The sequence below is a fragment of the Rhinatrema bivittatum genome, chromosome 6 (genome assembly GCF_901001135.1).
Source record: "Rhinatrema bivittatum chromosome 6, aRhiBiv1.1, whole genome shotgun sequence".
In the NCBI taxonomy this organism is placed as follows: Eukaryota; Metazoa; Chordata; class Amphibia; order Gymnophiona; family Rhinatrematidae; genus Rhinatrema; species Rhinatrema bivittatum.
The window spans coordinates 75,415,397-75,438,261 of record NC_042620.1 but is presented as its reverse complement, the minus strand read 5'-3'; the positions used below and the strand labels follow the sequence as shown (position 1 = coordinate 75,438,261).

The 22,865-nt window shown below is 42.6% G+C and overlaps 1 protein-coding gene across 3 annotated transcripts in view; it reads right to left on the bottom strand.

The window, feature by feature from the left end:
* The window catches only part of RIF1 (replication timing regulatory factor 1), a 438,203-nt gene that overhangs the window by 201,169 nt on the left and 214,169 nt on the right, over positions 1-22,865 (bottom strand). For all 3 annotated transcript variants that reach the window (XM_029605462.1, XM_029605460.1, XM_029605461.1), the window contains exons 22-23: positions 12,969-13,248; positions 8,695-8,734 (exon numbers count right to left, since the gene is read on the bottom strand). In XM_029605462.1, coding sequence (XP_029461322.1) covers positions 8,695-8,734; positions 12,969-13,248 — 320 coding nt within the window. The remainder of the gene's footprint in view (positions 1-8,694; positions 8,735-12,968; positions 13,249-22,865) is intronic.

Here is a 22,865-nt window from a genome sequence, read left to right as displayed (position 1 = left end):
CACTTAAAAATATGGACTGACCTATGATTAAGCATAAGGCAGAGTGACAAAGGTATACTTTACCACACAATGATGCCTATTATGATGGTCATGAATTACTGCGTTTGATAAGTTTAAGAAAATAGGAAAGAGGGTTCCTTCATCATTGAATTTGTACCAAAATATTTACCATAATTGAGCAAATGCCTTATTAATCTGTATCAATAAAACAGATAAATATCTTTGAAGATTTCTTTTCCTTTCCTATGACTCAACTATTTAGTTTTAGTCTTCCTCTGATGCTGACATTTGCTGAATCGAATCCAGGGGCTCCTGACATTCATCCCCATTTCTTTACAAAGGAAGAACAGAAAAAAAGACTGTTCTGGATAAAGAGATGTCTTGAAGGTGGTCACACCCTTTGGCTGACAGCTGGGATGTATCCTTAGCAGTGTGGAGAGGATAACTGGGTAGACAGGAGAAAAAGGCTATCCAGCCCTGTCATTTACTAAGCTATCATCATGTAAACATACACTCTGCATCCACAAATAAGATTGATACAATTGCCTACATGCTAGTAAAATACCTCACCTCAGGCACACACACAGAACCGACCTTCACCAAAGTACAGAAAGACCACACATTATAAATATGGAGATAGAAACTGGAATGGAAAACCAAAAAAAGCCACTCTGCATGCAGTGCAAACCTGGAGAAATGGAAAGAGAAATATAGCACCTAACAGTCCCAGGATCTGCAATAATGCACAGAAATTAATCTGCAGAAAGTTACACCTGCATTATGGAACATATAACAACCCTATCTATGAAAAGGCAACACTACAAATATTAAATCAGGTCCTAAACACTAATACACCTCCTATTAGGAAAACAGAACAAGCCAAGCTGCTATAGAGCCCCACACAGAAATAACTGTAAAACTATATTAATAAATGTTTCAAAACAGCTGATGAACAGAATAACATCCAACAAAACTCATAAAAATTATTAAACATTGTCCAAATATCAATAAAATATTTCAAAACAGCAGACACATCACATAATACTCAATAATTAAAATGGCAGTCAATCAAGAAAAATAAACTTAAAATGCCACTTTTACTTACCATCTCCAGCAACTCTCCTACTCCTTTCCCTTGAAAGCACATACCAGGAGCAGCAGTTCTGTCTCTCACACACACACCCCAGTCACCTCCCTGCCCAGTCTCTGTCTCACACACACCCCAGTCACCCTCCCTGCCCAGTCTCTGTCTCACACACACCCCAGTCACCCTCCCTGCCCAGTCTCTGTCTCACACACACCCCAGTCACCCTCCCTGCCCAGTCTCTGTCTCACACACACCCCAGTCACCCTCCCTGCCCAGTCTCTGTCTCACACACACCCCAGTCACCCTCCCTGCCCAGTCTCTGTCTCACACACACCCCAGTCACCCTCCCTGCCCTGCATTTCCAGCCCGTGGCTTGAACACTGCCACTCCTCCCACCCTGATGACCCCCTTCTTCCTGCCCCACCAGCCAATCAGAGGCTTCCTCCTTCCACTGGCAGGAAGAAGGCTTCCGATTGGCCCGCGGGGGCAGGTCGAAGGGAGGAGGTTTCCCATTGGCCCACGGGGGCAGGAAGAAGATAGGAGGTTTCCCATTGGCCCACGGGGGCAGGAAGAAGATAGGAGGTTTCCCATTGGCCCGCGGGGGCAGGAAGAAGGTAAAGGGAAGTATTACTGGGGCTGTGGGACACCGGGAGCCGCAACACACCAGCTGATTTTATTTTTTGTTCTCCCTTGGGTGCCTGCTGATGCTGCCTGCTTTTATTGGCTGCAGTGTCTTGCAAGGAAATTTAGGTGGGCCTGAATGGAAAGTGGGTGGGCCACTGCCCACCCAGGCCCACCCGTAGCTACGCCACTGCAAGGTAAGTACTGAAGCTAGTCCATAATCAGGAGGACCCTGCCAGATCTGTTCTCATACTCAAGTTAAAGAAAATTAGTGCTCAAAAGATGAAACAATAAAAGAGCCAAGGTAGATAAACTAACTGCAGAAATGCAAAAGTAATTAAGCTTGACAGCAAATGAATAAAAGGGGTTTCAGCAAGCTGGTGACTCGTCTGGCTTAGAACAGAACCAGCAGCGGTCTTCTTGATCATTAACCCCAATTGAAATTATTGATTTTTTTGCTCTGTACAGGTATAGTGACAATCACTGTATAAGTGCATGTGTGCCAAATAAAGTCTCAACATCAATTCAAAATAAAAATGAACTTCCCCCAAGAACTCATATGCAAGTGAGTGCCATCAAAACAGTATCAAATAAGTCTTTAAAAATCAATATGCAAACAATGTTCACTAAAGTTGATGTTGCAACAGCATTCTTCCAGCATTAGCTGTTTTGTAATCAAAACTGCATCAGGGTAAATAAGGGTCTGAAAACTTATCTGAATGTGGCACGTATCTTCAGGTCAAAGAGCCTCACTTCTTAATCATCTGGAACTGCATCAAAACTGCCTCAGAATGGTCTAAATCAGGACCTCTGGTCTGGCTGACTTCAATTCTTAAAGCCAATGAAAAAATGTCCTTGCCTCTTCAGTTCCATTACCTGTCTATCTCCGGAGTCCATTATCTGTCCACAAACAAGGAAAACACTTCCGTAGACACTTCTATTCTCCTGGACCTAGATCATTCTTTATTTTTTTTAATTTTATTTTTCTAATCATCAATTATACATTCATAATCAAAATGCATATACAGAAAAGGAGAATTCACAAAACCAATTATATATATATATATATAGGTATTACTTGCTTTAACAAAACATTTGAAATCTACTCTTTCCAAGTCCTCACACTTAAGAGGGGGGGAGGTACACACAACCTCACTAGAATTCCCAAAAACACAAGAAGAAAAACTAACTAGACTGTTATACAGAGAGGTTTCTTTTTTTTTTTTTTTACGTATATAACAAGCTTCTTACGGTGTTCTCCAAGTTATGCTGAGCCTACGTCCCCAGGTGTTTTATTTGCCAGGAAATCCAATACCTGTTCTGGTGTAAAAAATGTGTGTTCCCCTGTTACTTCAGGATACACTTACAAGGAAATTTTATTAAATAGAATGCTCCTATTCCGAACACTATTTTTTAAATTTAAGAATTCTTTTCTCTTCTTCTGCGTAACTCTTGATACATCAGGAAATATGCTTATTTTGAATCCCATAAACAATTCTTATCGATGACTAAAATAAAGTCTCAAGATCCATTCTTTATCTGATTGTATACGGAAAGTAACAACCATTGCGGAATGTACTAACAGCTCCTCATTTGTTGACTCCAATATTTCAGATATATTCACCGGAGGAGAAGCTGGTAAAAGTGGTTAAAGGCCCTCTTGGTTTAAGGGGCCTTTTTTAAATGGTGGTACAAAAAATGCCTTCGATATTATTGGCAAAGCATTTTCTGATATTTTTAGGGTTTGAAGCATATATTTGTTTTTATAGCTTCCTTAGCAGATATTAAAGATTCTTTTGGAAAATTCAGTATCCGCAAATTTTTACCCCTTATCAGATTTTCCAGTTTTTCCACTTTATTCGTTAAGTCTCTATTTTCTTTAACCAAATTCAACTAAAGATTTTTACTTTCCTGAATTTCCTCCTTTAACATTTCTGTATTTTCACATTTCTCAGTCACATTCTTTTCTATATTCTCTACCCGCTGTTCCAATATTCTTTGAGCGTCTAACACAGGATTTATTTTCATCCGCAAGTTCACATTCAGAGTCTGAATCGCCTGCCAAATTTCTTCTAGTGTAATATGCTCTGGTCTTACCAGGGCAGGTAGTTCTGCACTTCTTGGATGAACTTCTCCGACGCTTGTTGCTTCTCCCGAGCCGGCGGGTAGTATGGACAGAGTCCCATCTCTTCCGGGTGGGGCCTCCAGCTCGTGAATCCCCAAATCAGCGGGTTCACTTCCTGCCCCTCATTCTTCCTCTCGGAGTCGTTCTACCAGCCTGGCTTTTGCTGGATTTTCGGGAGCAATACGTAATATCGGGGATAGTGATGTCTGCAGTTCTTGCAGGGTCCCGGATTCCTCTTCCTCCCGGGAACCCTGCAGCGAATCTCCTCCACCTGACTCCTCTCCTCTCCGGATCAGGTGAGCGTTCATCAGGCCTGTAAAAGAAACAGCTTGGGTCGCAGCAGCTGTTTCGCTCTCCTTAGCCCAGCGCTTTCACGCAGAATGCGGCATTATTCGCCACCAAGGAAAAGACGTCAAGGAGCAACTCTCACCGACAACCAGTCTAGTCGGCCATCTTAACTCCTCCCCCCTTGACCTAGAGCATTCTAGTTAAGGAATAATATCAGAACAAGTGCCGCTCCTGCAACGTGACTAGCTGATATGACCCTCACATTCCCTTCCACACCCTTGCAGATCAGATCCACCTCTTCTGCTACCTGAAAACTCTTAGTTCATTCATGGTGATTCACATATGCTACTGCATAGCATTTTCCAAGAGAATTCACACCCTGAAAAGTGGAAAGGGATGGGGAAGGGACAAAATTCAGGAGCACCAACCATATGGCTCTCAACTCCATCCAATTGATGGACTCTGTAAAACTCCAGATCCCTTGAGACATTAGACAATATGCACTCACAAAAAGATTGGCATCAGATGACACTGTCACCCAAGCTGGAGGCTCCAGCCGTCGCGCCATAACATCCAATTGGGGAGTGCCCCCATCTCGTATAGATGTGGTTCTACGCTTCCGGGGACAACTCCCACGCCCCAGGATCCAATTGCTGCCTACTGAGGAAGTCCACCTGCACATTGTCTACTCCCACTACTTGCGATGTGGCTAGGCCTTCAAGATGATGCTCCGCCCAGGCAAATAATCTCCGGGCCTCCAACACCACTGCATGACTCTTCGTGCCGCCCTGCCAATTAATGTATGCCATAGCCATCATGCTGTCAGAGTATACTCAAACCATATGACCCTGGACCGGGGCAGAAAAACCTCCATGGCTCAGAGCACCCTCATCTCGAGGTGATTGGTGGAACAGAACTTCTCCTCCGTTCACCACAGACCTTGCACTGATCAGCCCAAGCACACCGCTCCCCAGCCGGAGAGGCTTGCGTCCATGGAGACCACCACCCAGTCCGGAGGCTCCAGATCCATCTCCTTCTCTAAACTGGGACAAGATACTGGACCTGCACTCCCAAAGCAGAGGCAAGGGAAGATGAAACACCTCCAAGCAGGGACTCCACCTGGACAACAGCGTGTGTTGCAGTGGTCTCATGGGTGCAAACGTCCACGGGACCAAGTCCAACGTGGATGCCATGGACCCCACAACCTGTAAATAATCCCACACTTTAGGCACTTCCAGACAAAGAATATGCTTGATCTGAGACTGCAACTTTGACACCCGGTCCGCTGCCAGGAAAACCCTACCTCGCTGAGTGTTGAAGTGGGCCCCTAAGTAAACTAGCGACTGAGTCTGCTCCAACTGATTCTTCTGCACATTGATAACATGACCATTCTTCAGATGGACTTCTCGCATTCCTCCCTGGACTTGGTTCGAACCAAATCGTCCAGATATGGGTGGACCAAAATTCCCTCCTGGCGAAGAGCTGTAGCCACCACCATCATCTTGGTGAATGTGCGGGGTGCCATCGCCATGCCGAATGGGAGGGCTCTGAGCTGGAACTTCTGATGTTCCTGCCAAATGGGGATGTGCAGGTATGCTTCCGTCTAGGCAAGCGAGAAATTCTTCTTTGCAAACTGCTGCCAACATGGTACGCAGCGTCACCATGCGAAGGCGCAGAACCCGAAGGAACAGATTCACCTTCTGCCAATCGAGAATGGGCTGAAAGGAGGAGTCCTTTTTCGGCGCCACAAATTTAACGGAATACCTTCCCTGACCCTGCTCCTACAGAAGGACAGGAACAATGGCCTTTACGGCGAGCAGCCTTTGCAGCATCCCCAACATTGCCTCTGCTGACACATGAGACCATGTGGGACTCCACAAAGGCCTTCCGAGGCGGACACAAAACATCTAGAGCGTAGCCCTCTCGTATCACCTCCAGCACACAACAGTCCAAGGTAATCTTTTCCCACTCCTCATAGAAGCTAGACAATCTGCCTCCTACAGCTTCTACGAAGAAGAGGGGAGCCCTGGCTTTCACTGGGCTGATTTTTCTCCTCCCAGTGCCCTGCCCGACGCTGTCTCTGCCCAACCTTCATCAACTGATCCAGGTCCTCTCCAAACAACAGCTTCCCCTTAAAGGGAAGATTATAGAGCTGGACTTTAGACGATAAATCGGCCGATCAGTTACGTAAATATAGCAGCCTAAGAGCAGCTACCGAGGAGACCATACAGCGAGCCAACGTACGCACCAAATCATACATCTGCCACATAGGCTATGCCTGCCTCCAGACACGTGGCCTGCAACGCTCCACCATCCACGTCAGAACCCAGAGACAGGCCCTTTGCATTAAACTGAGACAGCTGCCCGAAGACTCAGCGCTGAGACCTCAAACATCCATTTGAGTTGCACCTCCAGCTTATGATCCTGGACATCCTTCAGGGCCGCTGCCCTGGCCACCGATATCGTCTTGGTTACCGCTGAGACGGCTGCATCCACCTTCGGGATCCTCAGCAATTCCAGGGAGTCCTCCATTAAAGGGTAAAGCTTGGCCATCGCTCTGACCACTTTCAGGCCAGCATCTGGGGAGTGCCATTTCCGATTCACCAGCTTTCGCATCTTCTTGGGCAACCGAAGAGCGCTAGTGGGTACACTCAGCCCATCTAGGACTGTGTTAACATCCTCATTATCAGACTTTTCCTGAGTGCCCTTCACTCCTAATTCCTCCAGCGCCTGCGGGATGAGGGGGCGCAGTTCATCCCATTTAAATAGATGCACTACCCACGGATCATCTCCCTCCTGGACCGGGAACTCATCGGGATCACGGTCATCTTTTGCCCTGTCTGTGTCATGGGATGGCGGCGCCTCCGGGTCAGCTCCTGCATAGAGGGGGTCCAAATGGGACAGATCCAAGTCCTCACTGTCTCTGGGACCAGCCTTTGCAGCTACACAGCACAAACCCTGGCGCTGAAGAATATCGCCATTCCCCCAAGCAGCCACTTTAGACTTTTTAGCGGTGAGGGACTGCAGGCAATCCCCTGCCCGCCTTCTTCCTCCACTTCTCCTAGCCAGGTAGGCCTTATGAAGGAGAATAAAATCTGGGGAAAATTCCCCCGATCCCAGGGGACAGTCAGCTGCCTCACCCTCCCTTTCCGAGGCATCTTGCCTGACTGGGGAAAGAGTGGGGGGAGAATCACCCAACCACCCTGCGGTCTCCTGCAATGCCTCCCTGGCAGCAAGGGGAGCAGACCCTGCTGACGTCTTGCCGAGATTTCCTGCACGGCTCGAGGGGTCTTCTAGCCCCAAAATGCACGCCGGGCAAAGGGAACGTGAGTTCAGACCCACTGCCGTCATGTCATACACTCTGCAGGCAGACATTTTAGTTTTTGGTGCCATGTCTCCCGATTGCATCCCACGGGATCCCCCACTAAGCCTCCTGTGCAGCGACATACGCTGGACTGGGGCCCACTTAGTCGCCGCCGGGAACGGATGCAATCCCCACCGAGGAGTTCTCAGGAACGCTGACAGAGTCCAGTCAGGCCCCACCAGAGCCCCTGGCTCCACCTGAGGGATGGCCCACGAAGAAAACTAATCTCAGGGAGTGACTATGATCTGGAACCTAAAGTTACAGTAAAACAAAAAAAAACCTTTTATTTATTTTTTTTTTTTAAACTAAATAACTAACATCCTGCAGGTGCATTTCTACTATCCGCTGGAGTCAGAGAAATATTGAGGTCCTACAGGTGGCACTCCCAGTTAAATAGCAGTGCCTCAAAGTTTTATTCTCTGACTCCATCTGCTGGAAGAGATGAATAACCCACTGGTCTGGTCTGATCTGGGTATGTTCAGGAATGTGCAGTTTTTTAGCTATTGTTTTGCTCTACAGCACAGTAAGACATGTATAATGATCTCAGCAGACAAAAAGGGAAGGAGGGGATATGTGGCACTGCAGCAGCAAGGGATCTGCTGTGCATGCACAGGTGAAAGGACTAGCACTTATCCAAAGAATTCTGGAAGAATGTTCATGCAGTGCTAAGCAGGTCATAATACTCAGTTGTGACTTTGGTTAACTGCTCATCTTCAGAGAAAAAATGTTTCCCTATAACTATCATTAATCCTCTAAATATTTATTAATTTTCTGGAATGTGCCATCAGTGTAGAATATGGCTTGTCATACAATGGATAATTTTGCACAGACTTAATATAAGGTACACAACCGTTCAAGAGCTTGTCAGAAATACATTTTTACACCAAAAAAATTATCACCTATCTACATCTTGTTTTCTGGTTATATAAATGTATTTAAGTGGGCTAACAGTAACCAAATTACTTTTCTCAATGCTGCAAACTTGTGACAGGCTCCTGATGTATGAAGAAGAGTCTAGATAAAAGTTTCATTAAATTTCTACAAAATGAAAGTATACATTTTATGGTATCACTAAGGCAATTAATACTATAAGCAGTATTTATATGCCTCTATAAACTCTATTTACTTTAATTAGTCAAATCAGTAACTGAGGATATGACATGCACAATGACTTCATATCTATCACAATTAATTTTTTGTATTACTTACTTTGCTGCTGAGACTGTTGTATACTTTAACAGCTTGAGACCTGAAAAGAAAACAAAAGTAATCAACAAAAGGTGTCACTGTCATTTAGTTACCATTCCTTCCCAACTTTTGATGTTCAGTAATGCGGCACACATCCATACAAAGGAAACTTTAAAAAAAGAGGTGACAGAGGGATTTCCAGAAAGCATTTGACAAAGCCCCTCATGAGAGACTTCTTAGGAAATTAAAATGTCATGGGATAGGGGGTAGTGTTCTATTGTGGATAGCCAATTGGTTAAAAGATAGAACAAAGTAGGGTTAAATGGTAAATTTTCCTAATGAGGAAAGGTGAATAGTAGTGTGCCCCAGGGATCTGTTCCAGGATCACTGTTCTTTTATTATATTTATAAATGACCTGTAAATGGGAACAACTGAGATTATCAAATTTGCTGATGACACAAAATTATTCAAAATTGTTAAATCAGAAGAGGATTGTGAGAAATTGCAAGAGGACTTTGCAAAACTGGGAGACATGGCATGCAAATGGCAAATTACATTTAATGTGGACAAGTGCAAAGTGATGCATTTAGGGGTAGAGTAAACCAAATTATAGCTACACAACGTAAGGTTCCACATTAGGAGTCACCACTCAGGAAAAGGTCCTAGGCGTCACAGTTAACACATTGAACTTTTCTGCTCAGTGTGCAACAGCAGCCAAGAAAACAAATAGAATGCTAGGGATTATTAGGAAAGGAATTGACAACCTGGAATGAGACATCTTAAATTAACCCTTCTGAAAATTTTCTAGGTCTGTCTAAAATTTAGGCTCCTAGTTTCATTAGGGTCCTACATTTAGGAACCTAAAACGTAGGTGGCTACGGGGATGGAGTTAGGGCAGGAAAAGTTAGGCGCTTAGCACTGATTTTCAGAACTAGATTTTTAGGATCTTAAATTTATGTGAATTTTCAGCTGAAAACTTAAGCACCTAAGTTTGGATGAAAATAGGTGCCTAATAGGCATCTAATTTAGAGGCCTAGATTTAAGAGCTCAGCTTTGTTTTTGAATATCTACACCTAAGTCACTGCCTTATAGATATCCCAAGGAGATACCAAACATCTCTGCCCAAGAGGTAACCTGAGCCCTAACAGTATGCGCTCACAATTGTTTAGGCAAGGGAGCTCCTTTATCCAACACACATACTCTTGGTGGCTGCTTCACACATGTGTACTTTGCCATATAGAACAAAGATGGTCTGATTTCCTGAAGGCCCTAGTGACCTTGATATCCTAAAAGGAGATTCTTGACATCCAAGGCTCAAACACCACTATCATACCCTGCAACCATACTAACTTTGTAAGAAGGCAGGGAGATCACTGAGTCGGATGGAAATCCAGAACTACCTTCAGCAAAAACAATGGATAATATGTAACTGAACCATGTTTTACATAATGAAAAGGAAGGGCTTTCTGCAAGAGTGCCTGTAACTCCAAAACTCTCAGAGTAGATCAAAGGACAACTAGAAGGCAGGTTTCAAGGTAAGCAACTTGAGCAAAATAGGCTTGAGGAGTAGAAACTGAGTTCCTGCTAGAAAGGACACTTCCAATTGCAGGTCTGATACCAGCCTAATATGCGTAACACCTTTCAAACAACAGACATCCAGATGTGAGGATAAAGGCCTACCTACATCAAGAAAAAGCTACAACTTGCACTATTAAGACATTAAGAGCCAAAACCCTTAGCAAGACCACCTTGTAAAAAAAATTCAGTATAAATGGTATCTAAGCCTTCTCAGGAGTACAACGATGCTCAGTACACCAGTCCTCAAATATTCTCCAAACCTAAACCTAGGCCAAGGATGTGGAAAATTTCCTAGCCTTCAAGGGAGTGGTAACTACATCCTAAAAATACTTCTTCAGGACTCAAGTCCTTGAAAAGAATCAAGTCATAAGACAAAATAAATCTGAACTGTCATGTAAAACCGGACCTTGCAAAAACTCTTCCTTGTGAGATGGAAGTTTCAGAGGCCTGCCATGTATCCGATGCATGAGATTTCCATACTAAGAATGGCATGGCCAATACATACAGTGCCATTAGGATTACCAGCCCCAGATGCTCAGAGATCCTTTGAAGCACTACCTATCATGGGCTAGATTATTTGGTTGTGTTGCAACACAAAGATGGGCTGTGTTTGTCTGACATAACAGAAGATTCAGAAATTGTGGCCTTTGTGGTGGCCATAAATTTGGTGTGGTACTATCTTCAGCTACTTAGTTCGATGATGGTACTGGATCTTACAATATGCTGAACACAGCCACATAATCGCCACTGTGCAGCAACTGGCTCCTCAAGACCTGGCTAAGTGCTGCTGGCTTTTTTTTGTTCCCAGAAATTTAACACTCCAGTATTTAAAGAAGCAGCAAATACTGAGCCTGAAAAAACACACAGAGCAGCTGAATAGGGAGGGAGGGAAAGTGGGGGCAAGAGAGAACAGAAGGGAGAAAAAGATGAAGTCAGTTCCCCTAGAAGCCCATTATCCTTTCCTGCTCCACAGAGAGGGGGAGCACACAGCTTTCTTCTCAATAACTAGCCATTCCTCAAAATGGAGTTAATTTGAATTAATCCAATCAAGAGCCTATGCTCAACTGAGGGAGGGAGTTTAAATCTTTCACCTCAGGAAACTCTGCAATAATTTTCCCTTTCAGCCTACCGGCCCACAGTTCACAGCACAAGCACAGGATTCTTGCCTACCATCTGCTGGAGTCAGAATAGTGGAGTGGAGGAGTAGCCTAGTGGCTACGAACCAAGAGACCAGGGTTTGAGTCCCGCTGGTGCTCCTTGTGACCTTGGGCAAGTCACTTTACCCTCCATTGCCTCAGCTACAACAACTTAGATTGTAAGCCCTCTGTGGATAGGGAAATACCTATAGTACCTGAATGTAATCCACTTTGAAGCGCTGAAAAAAGCAGAATATAAATAAAAATAAATAAATAAAAAAAGAATACTGGCAGGCTGGTGTCAGAGGCACAGAAGGAGTGACATCTGTGAGCCTGTTGATCTGTCTCTATCTGCTGATTGGTGAACATAACCCATTTGTCTGGACTGACTAGAAATCTGGTTTTCTTTAATTTTAATAAAAAGTGAGCAATTGGTAAACAAGGAAGGAGGACAGAAGAGAAAAAAAACCAGAAAGCTAAATTGGTAAAGATAACGAGGCATGGAAAAGAATCTAGAGCATGAAAAGAAAGGTAATCAAAAAATTTGAAGAAAGCAATACATTCCACCAGGTGGATTTGTAAAATGTTTTCCTCCAGATTTAATCAATGAAAATACCCCAGTATATTCAATGGGGAAAAACTGGAGCAATTCTTGCACTTGAGAATCATTCTAATGAATGCACTCCTAGAATTTAGCACCTGATAGAAAGGCATGCAAATATATTTCCTATTGGCATAAATTATTTCTTGTTTTAAGATAAGATTATTAAAGGTAGTCAAATCCAAAACATCAATGCTTTTTACAAATCAAGATTTTAGCAAGGTTTTAAAAAACTAATGAGCCTATTCTGAAAACAGATGAACTCTTAATTGTATTTTTAGCAAAAACAAAGCCATGTTCTCCAACAGAATTAAAAAGTGTGTGAGAAGCACAGATGAACGCTAATGGCTACATAACTGAAATAAAGAAACAGAGTAATCTGTGGTAACTTTTGATGTAATGTTTCTACATGGGGATAACCTGTATGGAAAAGCTGTTACAACCATGAACAGAAGGCATAGGGATAACTTGGAATGGTAATTACAACCCTAAACATTTCACTTGGCAGATTGGATGGACCATTTTGGACTTTATTGACAATCATTTACGATGTTACTATATTTTTCAGGGAACCACAAATCCATTTTTTTCATAATTCCTGTAAATTCACATTTCTTGCTGAAGGGACAGATCACTGTACCTGCGCACTTTGTGAAGGAGCAAATAAGCACACACAAATGTCAGCTAATACAGATGATGTAAAAGTCCCTTTCCTTTTTACAGCTTTTATCACAAGGAACCTGCAAAGCTATGCACCAAGCCTGACAATGAGGAAAATAAATGTCCAGAAAATTTTGCCCAAATTTGCAAAATGGGGCTCTGTGGTAGAAAGATGTAGCTGACTATTAGCAACTTGATGCTGGGATTAAACCGTCAGTACAAGTGGGCATACTACATCTACTACTCCTACTTCACATTAGAACTGAAATGTAATAAGATATAAACCACTAGGGCAAAAAGAACATTTCTACAATACTTACTTTGACTTTTTTTCATAAAATATTGTGAGTGGCGGTATTAAAACAGCAAATAGTTTTCTGATAGCAGATGTCAAAGAAATATGGCTGACAAAGCTGGACAGAATGCAAATGATAGAGCTGCCAACACAAACTAAGGCAGTGGTGGGAGTTTCTGGCTGAGTCTCTTTGGAATTAAGTGCATGAAAGGAATTTATCATCTTCACCAAAAGCTTCACTAATGAAGTCAGATTTCCAAGGGGTTCCTGTTTCTTCTTAGACCAATCTGTAGGAGTCTGTGGGGCTAAGGGAAAAATAAAATTAATACATTAAATATATTTTCTTATATTAACTTTCTTCTTAGATGTCATTTTAGCCTCAAATTTACTTTTTTCCTCTAAAGATAGTGAAGCAGAACGAGCCTGTCTCGTGCTGCGTACATAACGGGAGTGAAGCAAGCGGGTAGTGCAGAGATTAGGTGGGGAGATAGGAGGGGGTGGGGGGAGGTGGTTAAGATAGCATAAGGAACCAATAGGAGAGAAGAAGTTTAAATGTAGCAAGGGGATTGGGTATATGAGGAAAGGGTCGAAAGGGTATCTGTTGCGCGTCTCAGTCGGTGAGGAACGGCTGAGGCAGTGAGCAGAGGCTTTCCCTCCCTCCCGCCCAAGGAAGTGTAATAGAGTTCGATGTTATGAAAGGCAGTGCATTGTCGCAGTGAGCGGTAAACCCGAGCCCAAAAGGTTGTTGATTTGATTGTTGTTAAAAGTTGAAAGGGGGGGGGGAATCTTGTGTAGCGCGGGGGGGGGGCTGCTGCACAAGATTGCCAATGAGCAAGAGGGGGGCCGATGCTCAGAGGCGGTGATTAAGAGGAGCTCTACCACTGGAAGAGGTGGGGGGCGCAGTTGAAATGTTTAAAATATGGGGGTATTTGAGTATTGTATTAAAAATTGAGGGCTCGGGTCTTGATAATAAACTGTGGCCTTTATTTTACCATACAAACGATGTCTGTAATTTTTGGGGGAAAGGGGGTTAAAGGACGGGGGAGAGAGTGTGTGAGTTACAAAGCGACGTGAGTCTGATATCTCCCAGTTAATATAAATCAACATTCTCAGAGGATATCCTTTCAAAGTTATGTGCTAGCATTTAAGAATAAAAATCTTCCACATGTTAAATACATGTGTTTAATCTGTGTTCATCTTTTCTGATAAAACAATCCCCTGAGAATGGTTGACAATTGTAAATTCATCTTCGTTAGAGAGTTGTTTGCCAGTTCCGTTGAAACAAATGGCGATTTCTCTTTTGCTGAAGAAAGATTGTGCTAGCCACAGACTAGTGACGAAATAGTCCTTTTTTGGCTAAAGTAATTGAGAAAAAGGCCTATTAGCAATTATCTATGAATTTGGAGGAGATTGATGGGTTAGATAAGTGCCAATCAGGACTCAGAAAGGGATTTAGCTCTGAAATGTGCATTTTGCAATTAAGAGATAGGGGTATCTCAGCACTTTTGACTTTTTTGGATCTAACAAGTGCATTTGGTTTAATGGATCACAAGATCCTACTAACTTCTTGTGGATATATGGAACTGGGAGGCTAGTGTTGCAGTGGATTGATCCTCTCTCTCTCAAACAGAACAGCAGTGGTGAAGGTTAGGGGGAAATGTTCAGGTTGTTTTCCATTTCAGTGCAGGGTCCCTGAGAGATTTCCCTTGTACCCATTTTTATTAAATATTTTTTTTATAGCCCCTTGGCCATTTTATTCATTCTTTGGGTTTTAAAGTGTCTTAATACGTAGATGATATGCAATTGGTATGGCCTATAGGGCAAGATTTTAATCTTTTTTTTTTTTTTGCAGTAAGCTCTGAATGGTTTAGAGAAGACTGTGCACTGGACTGAGAGAAATAAATTGATCTTAAATGGTAAAAAGACTGAATGGATTTTTTGTTTCAGGAAAGGACAATGGTTCCATCCTCCCCACCTGGGGTCCTTATTATTAAGGAAGAGAGTAGTTCTTTCAAAGGTGAGGAATTTGGGAGCTGTGTGTGATGAAGAAATGTCTTGAGTATCAAATTTCTAATCAGGTTAGGCAGATTTTTTTTTTTAAAGTGTGTCGGTTGCAGAAAGTGAAGTTTGTTGATCTTTGCAGCATTCCGAACAGTATTTAAGCACTAGTCTCCCAGTTTGGGATTATTATAATGGGGTGGTGTTGGGTATCTCAGAGAACTTTGCAGCATTTACAAATAATGCAGAACATGCAGCAAGGTTGGTTTATTCTAGTCCTCGGTGGGCCAGAGCGTGACCATTACTAATAAGCTTCATTAGTTGCCAATTAAGGAACAAATCCAAGTTAAGATCATGGTTTTGATGTTTAAGTTCAAGCAGGGGTCAGGGACAGGATATCTTAAACAGCTGGTTAAGACCTATGTGCTTAATAGGAGCTTATGGTACTTAATTCCAGTGGTTAAAGAGGTTAAAGAGGTTAAAGGGTTCCTGAATGAAACTCTACCCTGCTGGATATTAGGCTTCAGTCTAATTATTTGGCTTTCAGGGAGAGGGTAAATGCAAGGTTATTCCTCAGGGGTGGGGGTGGGGGGGAGGTGTTAAAGTTTAGGGATAGAGGATTTTTCTTGTTTGTCTAAGATCAGAATTGGATTCAAGTGTTCAGTCATAATTTTCTATTTGTTTTATAGTAGGTTATTTTAATAAAGATTGTATTATGTATTCTGTTGGCTGTGCACCATTCTAGACAGCTTTTGCTGAGTGTATAGAATATAAAAGTTGGAAAATAAACTTTCCCATTACCATGAAATATTTTCATCTATTAGTCAATTTTTAAATGCATACATTTTCTAGAATTACACTGGGAAACTGTAGAGAACAGTCCATTACAAAGACAAATTTCTGAATTTCCTCCCAAAGATGATCTGCAAGATAGGAGGAACCAACTTCCTCCTGGAGATCCAGGAGCATAACTCAGCTATAAAGAAGGCAGTGCTAAACATCTGTTCAATATGGTCTGAGGTATGACCTGACCAGCATGTTCCTTGCAGGACCCTAACTGGAAGGACATTTTATAGGAGAATATCAATTGCCTCTCTCTCGTTATGCACAATTCCCTGCAAATGTTTTGGCAGATTTGTCAAAATTCTATAGTAATTGTGAAAAATTTGCATAATTTTGCATATCATTTCTCCTCTCCTTACACAAAAAAGTCAATTTTTCATTCAATTATTTGTAAACATTTAACCTGTATACAAATACAAAAATTACCATGAAGAAAATTTACCAAGTAAATTCGTTAAGTTACAAACTGAAAGGTAAAATTAGGTTTCTTACCTGTCAATTTTCTTTCCAGTCCAGACCAGCACAATTAAGTTTTGCCCAGAGATATACAAGATCCTGATTTGCCAATGCTACCCCTTTATACACTGTGAAGCTTGCAGCTCTTCAGTATCACTGTCTCAAGGCAATAAATACATTAAACTAACCCCCCATGAGCAAAGAGAATAATCTTGGACCAGGTTCCTTTAAATTCCAACACTTACAAGAGGAAGGGAGTTCAAGATGGCTGCCTGAACAGACGCTCTCAATGCTGCTCCTGCTTTTTGTTACCTATTGAAAGCTGCAAAGAAAAGATGCCTCATAAGAGAAAAGGGAAAATAAGGGTTTACCTGGCCAAGCCCAGTTTTCCATCAGAGCAGCGACTAGTTTCTGAGTTGGCTGTTCCCTCACAGGTTTCGTGGGCTTCCAGCCCCAATGGCGTTGCAGGGAGAGGCGCCCCGCTGTCACCCGGGGAAGTCTCACTGAGCCCGCCTGATTCCAGACAACCTCCTGCGGCTTCTCCGCCACCTACCGCCGTCGCTACTGGGGCAAAGAATGTCACTGCATAGCCTCAGTCGGCTAGGAACGTCGGCGTTTACCCAGATGAATCGTCTGTACTTGAGGGTCGAGCATTCTGAGGACCGAGGAGAGAGGAGCGGTTGGTGGTACCGGCCCCTCGGCGGGAGAGAAAAGAGTCGCGGTGGGAGACCCTGAAGAAAACATCTTTCAGATGGCTGAGATTATAAAACCGGAGGTTGTTACACTGGACTCACTGTGGGACCTGGTGGCAGGTATGTCCATTGTATTCAGAGAACAGTCCCGTCGGGTGGAAAATATGGGGAAAAAATTGGACTTCGTAGCAAAAGAACACCAAGAGGCATTGCATGAGCAGGCACTGGCTACTCAGACCATCAAAGCTGATGTTAAAAAATTACAAGATACTTCTGTAGGTAGTGTCCGGGATTGCTTGACCTCTTCTAGGAGACTGGAATCAGTTGAAAATTTCCTAAGACACTTAAATATGAGATTATTGAATTTCCCTAAAATTATGGGTGAACTATCCATAATTACCTTTAAAAAATATCTTCATAAGAACATAAGAAATTGCCATGCTGGGTCAGACCAAGGGTCCATCAAGCCCAGCATCCTGTTTCCAACAGAGGCCAAAACCAGGCCACAAGAACCTGGCAATTACCCAAACACTAAGAAGAACCCATGCTACTGATGCAATTAATGTTCACTATACATCAACCAACCTCTTTCCCTTGCAGTAATAATTCTTCAACAAACATCAAAATAAGGGAATGCTTGTGTAATGGTGATTTTGTGTACGGTGGCTATATTCAAGGGCAACCAATTTGAGGCTGTCCTTTTATTCGCCCCGTCTATTTCTCTTTATTATCGTAATCTTGCAGTAATATAATTTTTTTAATAGCGATATTTTCTTTTTTCTTTTTGATAAAACCCCAACTCCCTGTTTGCTGAGGCGACCCGTGAGTAGATAAATGAATACTTATCGAGGCATCTGTCTCTATTCCTTCTTATAGGGTCGCGTCTGCTTGCCCGACATGGGCCATGTTTCGGCACGGGTGTGCCTGCTTCAGGGGCTACAGGAGGGGTAGCTACTGCGTCCTTGCTGGGTACACAGTGGCTGGTGTATCTTCAACTATGTAAAATTAAATACAAGTAATCTAAGTTTACTACTTGTTGTAACCGCGTATTTTTCTCACTCACCATTTTCAAGTCGCAGGAACTTACTTTTGTATTTACCGTGCTTCTGTTCGTGGGCGACGCCTCCTTTTCCCGTCTGAGGCGCGTATGCCTATTCTGTGCTTTTATACTTACCGTGGGTGTACATCCATTTTCTTCACTAAACCGAGGCTAAATCAGGTGTGCTAAATGAAAATGATTATTGACCTGTGGGCATTTTCCAAAAAACCTTGTATGCACGGTATCTTAACTACTTACTGCTTTACCTTGTGGAATCTAGATTTTCCTTCTTCCGTAGCCCTACATACCCTTAAATCTACATTTAATTGATTTAGATCTCCTGAACTGACCTTCGAAGATGTGATGCGGACCTGGTGGGAGACTGATTTGTTCTTCGGGGATGTGGTGCGGACCTGGTGGGGGACTGAACTCTCTCACGTCCGTCTAGAATCTTAAAAAAAGGGGGGAGGGACGTGTCTGCTAGCTGAGGGGCGTGGCTCTACTAGAATTGTTGCTACTAAGGTGTATGCGGCATTCTCATGTAATAATGTCCGATTTCTATAGCCTCCTTCTGTATCCCTGAGGCTCCTTTTTAAGATTCTAGACGGACGTGAGAGAGTTCAGTCCCCCACCAGGTCCGCACCACATCCCCGAAGAACAAATCAGTCTCCCACCAGGTCCGCATCACATCTTCGAAGGTCAGTTCAGGAGATCTAAATCAATTAAATGTAGATTTAAGGGTATGTAGGGCTACGGAAGAAGGAAAATCTAGATTCCACAAGGTAAAGCAGTAAGTAGTTAAGATACCGTGCATACAAGGTTTTTTGGAAAATGCCCACAGGTCAATAATCATTTTCATTTAGCACACCTGATTTAGCCTCGGTTTAGTGAAGAAAATGGATGTACACCCACGGTAAGTATAAAAGCACAGAATAGGCATACGCGCCTCAGACGGGAAAAGGAGGCGTCGCCCACGAACAGAAGCACGGTAAATACAAAAGTAAGTTCCTGCGACTTGAAAATGGTGAGTGAGAAAAATACGCGGTTACAACAAGTAGTAAACTTAGATTACTTGTATTTAATTTTACATAGTTGAAGATACACCAGCCACTGTGTACCCAGCAAGGACGCAGTAGCTACCCCTCCTGTAGCCCCTGAAGCAGGCACACCCGTGCCGAAACATGGCCCATGTCGGGCAAGCAGACGCGACCCTATAAGAAGGAATAGAGACAGATGCCTCGATAAGTATTCATTTATCTACTCACGGGTCGCCTCAGCAAACAGAGAGTTGGGGTTTTATCAAAAAGAAAAAAGAAAATATCGCTATTAAAAAATTATATTACTGCAAGATTACGATAATAAAGAGAAATAGACGGGGCGAATAAAAGGACAGCCTCAAATTGGTTGCCCTTGAATATAGCCACCGTACACAAAATCACCATTACACAAGCATTCCCTTATTTTGATGTTTGTTGAAGACTGATGCAATTAATAGCAGTGGCTATTCCCTAAGTATAATTGATTAATAGCCATTAATGGACTTCTCCTCCAAGAACTTATCCAAACCTTTTTTGAACCCACTAACCACATCTTCTGGCAACAAATTCCAGAGCTTTATTGTGCGTTGAGTGAAAAAGAATTTTCTCCGATTAGTCTTAAATGTGCTACTTGCTAACTTCATGGAATGCCCCCTAGTCCTTCTATTATTCGAAAATGTAAATAACCGCGTCACATCTACTCGTTCAAGACCTCTCATGACCTTAAAGACCTCTATCATATCCCCCCTCAGCCGTCTCTTCTCCAAGTTGAACAGCCTTAACCTCTTCAGCTTTTCCTCATAGGGGAGCTGTTCCATCCCCTTTATCATTTTGGTTGCCCTTCTCTGTACCTTCTCCATTGCAATTATATCTTTTTTGAGATGCGGTGACCAGAATTGTACACAGTATTCAAGGTGCGGTCTCACCATGGAGCGATACAGAGGCATTATGACATTTTCTGTTCTATTAACCATTCCCTTCCTAATAATTCCTAACATTCTGTTTGCTTTTTTGGCTGCTGCAGCCCACTGAGCCGACGATTTTAAAGTATTATCCACTATGATGCCTAGATCTATTTCCTGAGTGGTAGCTCCTAATATGGAACCTAACATCGTGTAACTACAGCAAGGGTTATTTTTCCCTATATGCAACACCTTGCACTTGTCCACATTAAATTTCATCTGCCATTTAGATGTCCAATCTTCCAGTCTTGCAAGGTTCTCCTGTAATGTATCACAGTCTGCTTGTGATTTAACTACTCTGAATAATTTTGTATCATCCGCATATTTGATAACCTCACTCGTCGTATTCTTTTCCAGATCATTTGTATATATATTGAAAAGCACCGGTCCAAGTACAGATCCCTAAGGCACTCTACTGTTTACCCTTTTCCATTGAGAAAATTGACCATTTAATCCTACTCTGTTTCCTGTCTTTTAACCTGTTTGTAATACATGAAAGGACATTGCCTCCTATCCCATGACTTTTTAGTTTTCGTAGAAGCTCTCATGAGGGTCTTTGTCAAACGCCTTCTGAAAATCCAAATACACTACATCTACCGGTTCACCTTTATCCACATGTTTATTAACCCCTTCAAAAAAATGAAGCAGATTTGTTAGGCAAGACTTCCCTTGGCTAAATCCATGTTGACTGTGTCCCATTAAATCATGTCTTTCTATATGCTCTATGATTTTGATCTTGAGAATAGTTTCCACTATTTTTCCCGGCACTGAAGTCAGGCTCACTGGTCTATAGTTACCCGGATCGCCCCTGGAGCCTTTTTTAAATATTGGGGTTACATTGGCCACCCTCCAGTCTTCAGGTACAATGGATGATTTTAATGATAGGTTACAAATTTTAACTAATAGATCAGAAATTTCATTTTTGAGTTCCTTCAGAACCCTAGGATGCATACCATCAGGTCCAGGTTATTTGCTACTCTTTAGTTTGTCAATCTGGCCTACTACATCTTCCAGGTTCACAGTGATTTCGTTCAGTTCGTCTGACTCATCGCCCCTGAAAACCATCTCGGGAACTGGTATCTCCCCAACATCCTCATTAGTAAACACGGAGGCAAAGAATTCATTTAGTCTTTCTGCAATGGCCTTATCTTCCCTAAGAGCCCCTTTAACCCCTCTGTCATCTAATGGTCCAACAGACTCCCTCACAGGTTTCTTGCTTTGGATATATTTTAAAAAGTTTTTATTATGAGTTTTTGTCTCTATGGCCAACCATTTCAAATTCTCTCTTCGCCTGTCTTATCAATGTTTTACACTTACCTTGACAATGCTTATGTTTCATCCTATTTTCTTCAGATGGATCCTTCTTCCAATTTTTGAAGGATTTTTTTTGGCTAAAATACCCTCTTTCACCTCACCTTTTAACCATGACGGTAATCGTTTTGCCTTCCTTCCACCTTTCTTAATGCGCGGAATACATATGGACTGCGCCTCTAGGATTGTATTTTAAAACAATGTCCAAGTCTGTTGAACACTTTTAACCTTTGCAGCTGCACCTTTCAGTTTTTTTTCTAACTATTTTCCTCATTTTATCAAAGTTTCCCTTTTTAAAATTTAGTGTTAGTGCTGCAGATTTACTTATTGTCCCCCTTCCAGTTATTAGTTTAAATTTGATCATATTATGATCACTGTTGCCAAGTGGCCCCACCACCGTTACTTCTCTCACCAAACCTTGCGTTCCACTAAGAATTAAATCTAAAATAGCTCCCTTTCTTGTTGGTTCCTGAACCAATTGCTCCATTAAGCAATCATTTATTACATCCAGGAACTTTATGTCTCTAGCAAGTCCTGATGTAACATTTATACAGTCAATATTGGGGTAATTGAAATCTCCCATTATTATTGCACTGCCAAATTGGTTTGCTTCCCTGATTTCTCTTAGCATTTCATCATCTGTCTGACCATTTTGTCCAGGTGGACGGTAGTATACTCCTATCACTATACTCTTACCCAACACACATGGGATTTCTACCCATATAGATTCTACTGAGCATTTACTCTCTTGTATGATCTTTACCCTGTTGGACTCTATACCCTCCCAGACATTTTATTTATTTAAGTTCTTTTAATATACCGATGCTCAAGACTAGGTCTTATCGTACCGGTTTACAATAAACAAGGGGGGGAAACCAGTTAACACAGAAAGCGAAAGTTACATTAAAACAGGGAAGTAGAACCAGGCTGTTTGAAGAAAAGGGATAGATTAACAATTTCTATTCTAATGTATAGAAGGGCAGGTAAGCAAAGAGTGGTTGCTTATCTGGTAAACTTAAATACAAATTTACATAATGGAGTTCAATTGAAAAGTTAATATATGCGAGCGGTTCTAGAAAGCAGATCCTTACTGAGGTTGAAAGAGGCCGCAACCAAGGGGTGGTGGTCCTTGCGGCTACCATGGGTTTCTTCAGCGATAAGCTTGGGCGAAGAGCCATGTTTTCAATTTTTTTCTGAATGTGAGATGACAATGTTCCTGGCGTAGGTCTGGTGGGAGGGAGTTCCAGTGATGTGGACCAGCGGTTGATAGCGCTCGTTTTTCGATGGAGTTGTGTATAGTGGAATTGCTAGGGGGAACCTGGAGGGAGCCTCTGTATGCAGATCTGGTTGGCCTTGATGAGGAGTGTAAATTGAGGGGTATGGTAAGTTGCAGAGAGGATTGCTGATATATGGATTTGTGAATGATGGTCAGAGTCTTGAAGAGTATTCTGAAGTGTGTGGGTAGCCAATGTAGTATTTTTAGTATCGGTGTGATGTGGTCCATCCGGCGAGTGTTTGTAAGGATCCTGGCTGCAGCGTTTTGCAGCATCTGAAGAGGTTTGGAGGAGGAGGCCGGGAGACCGA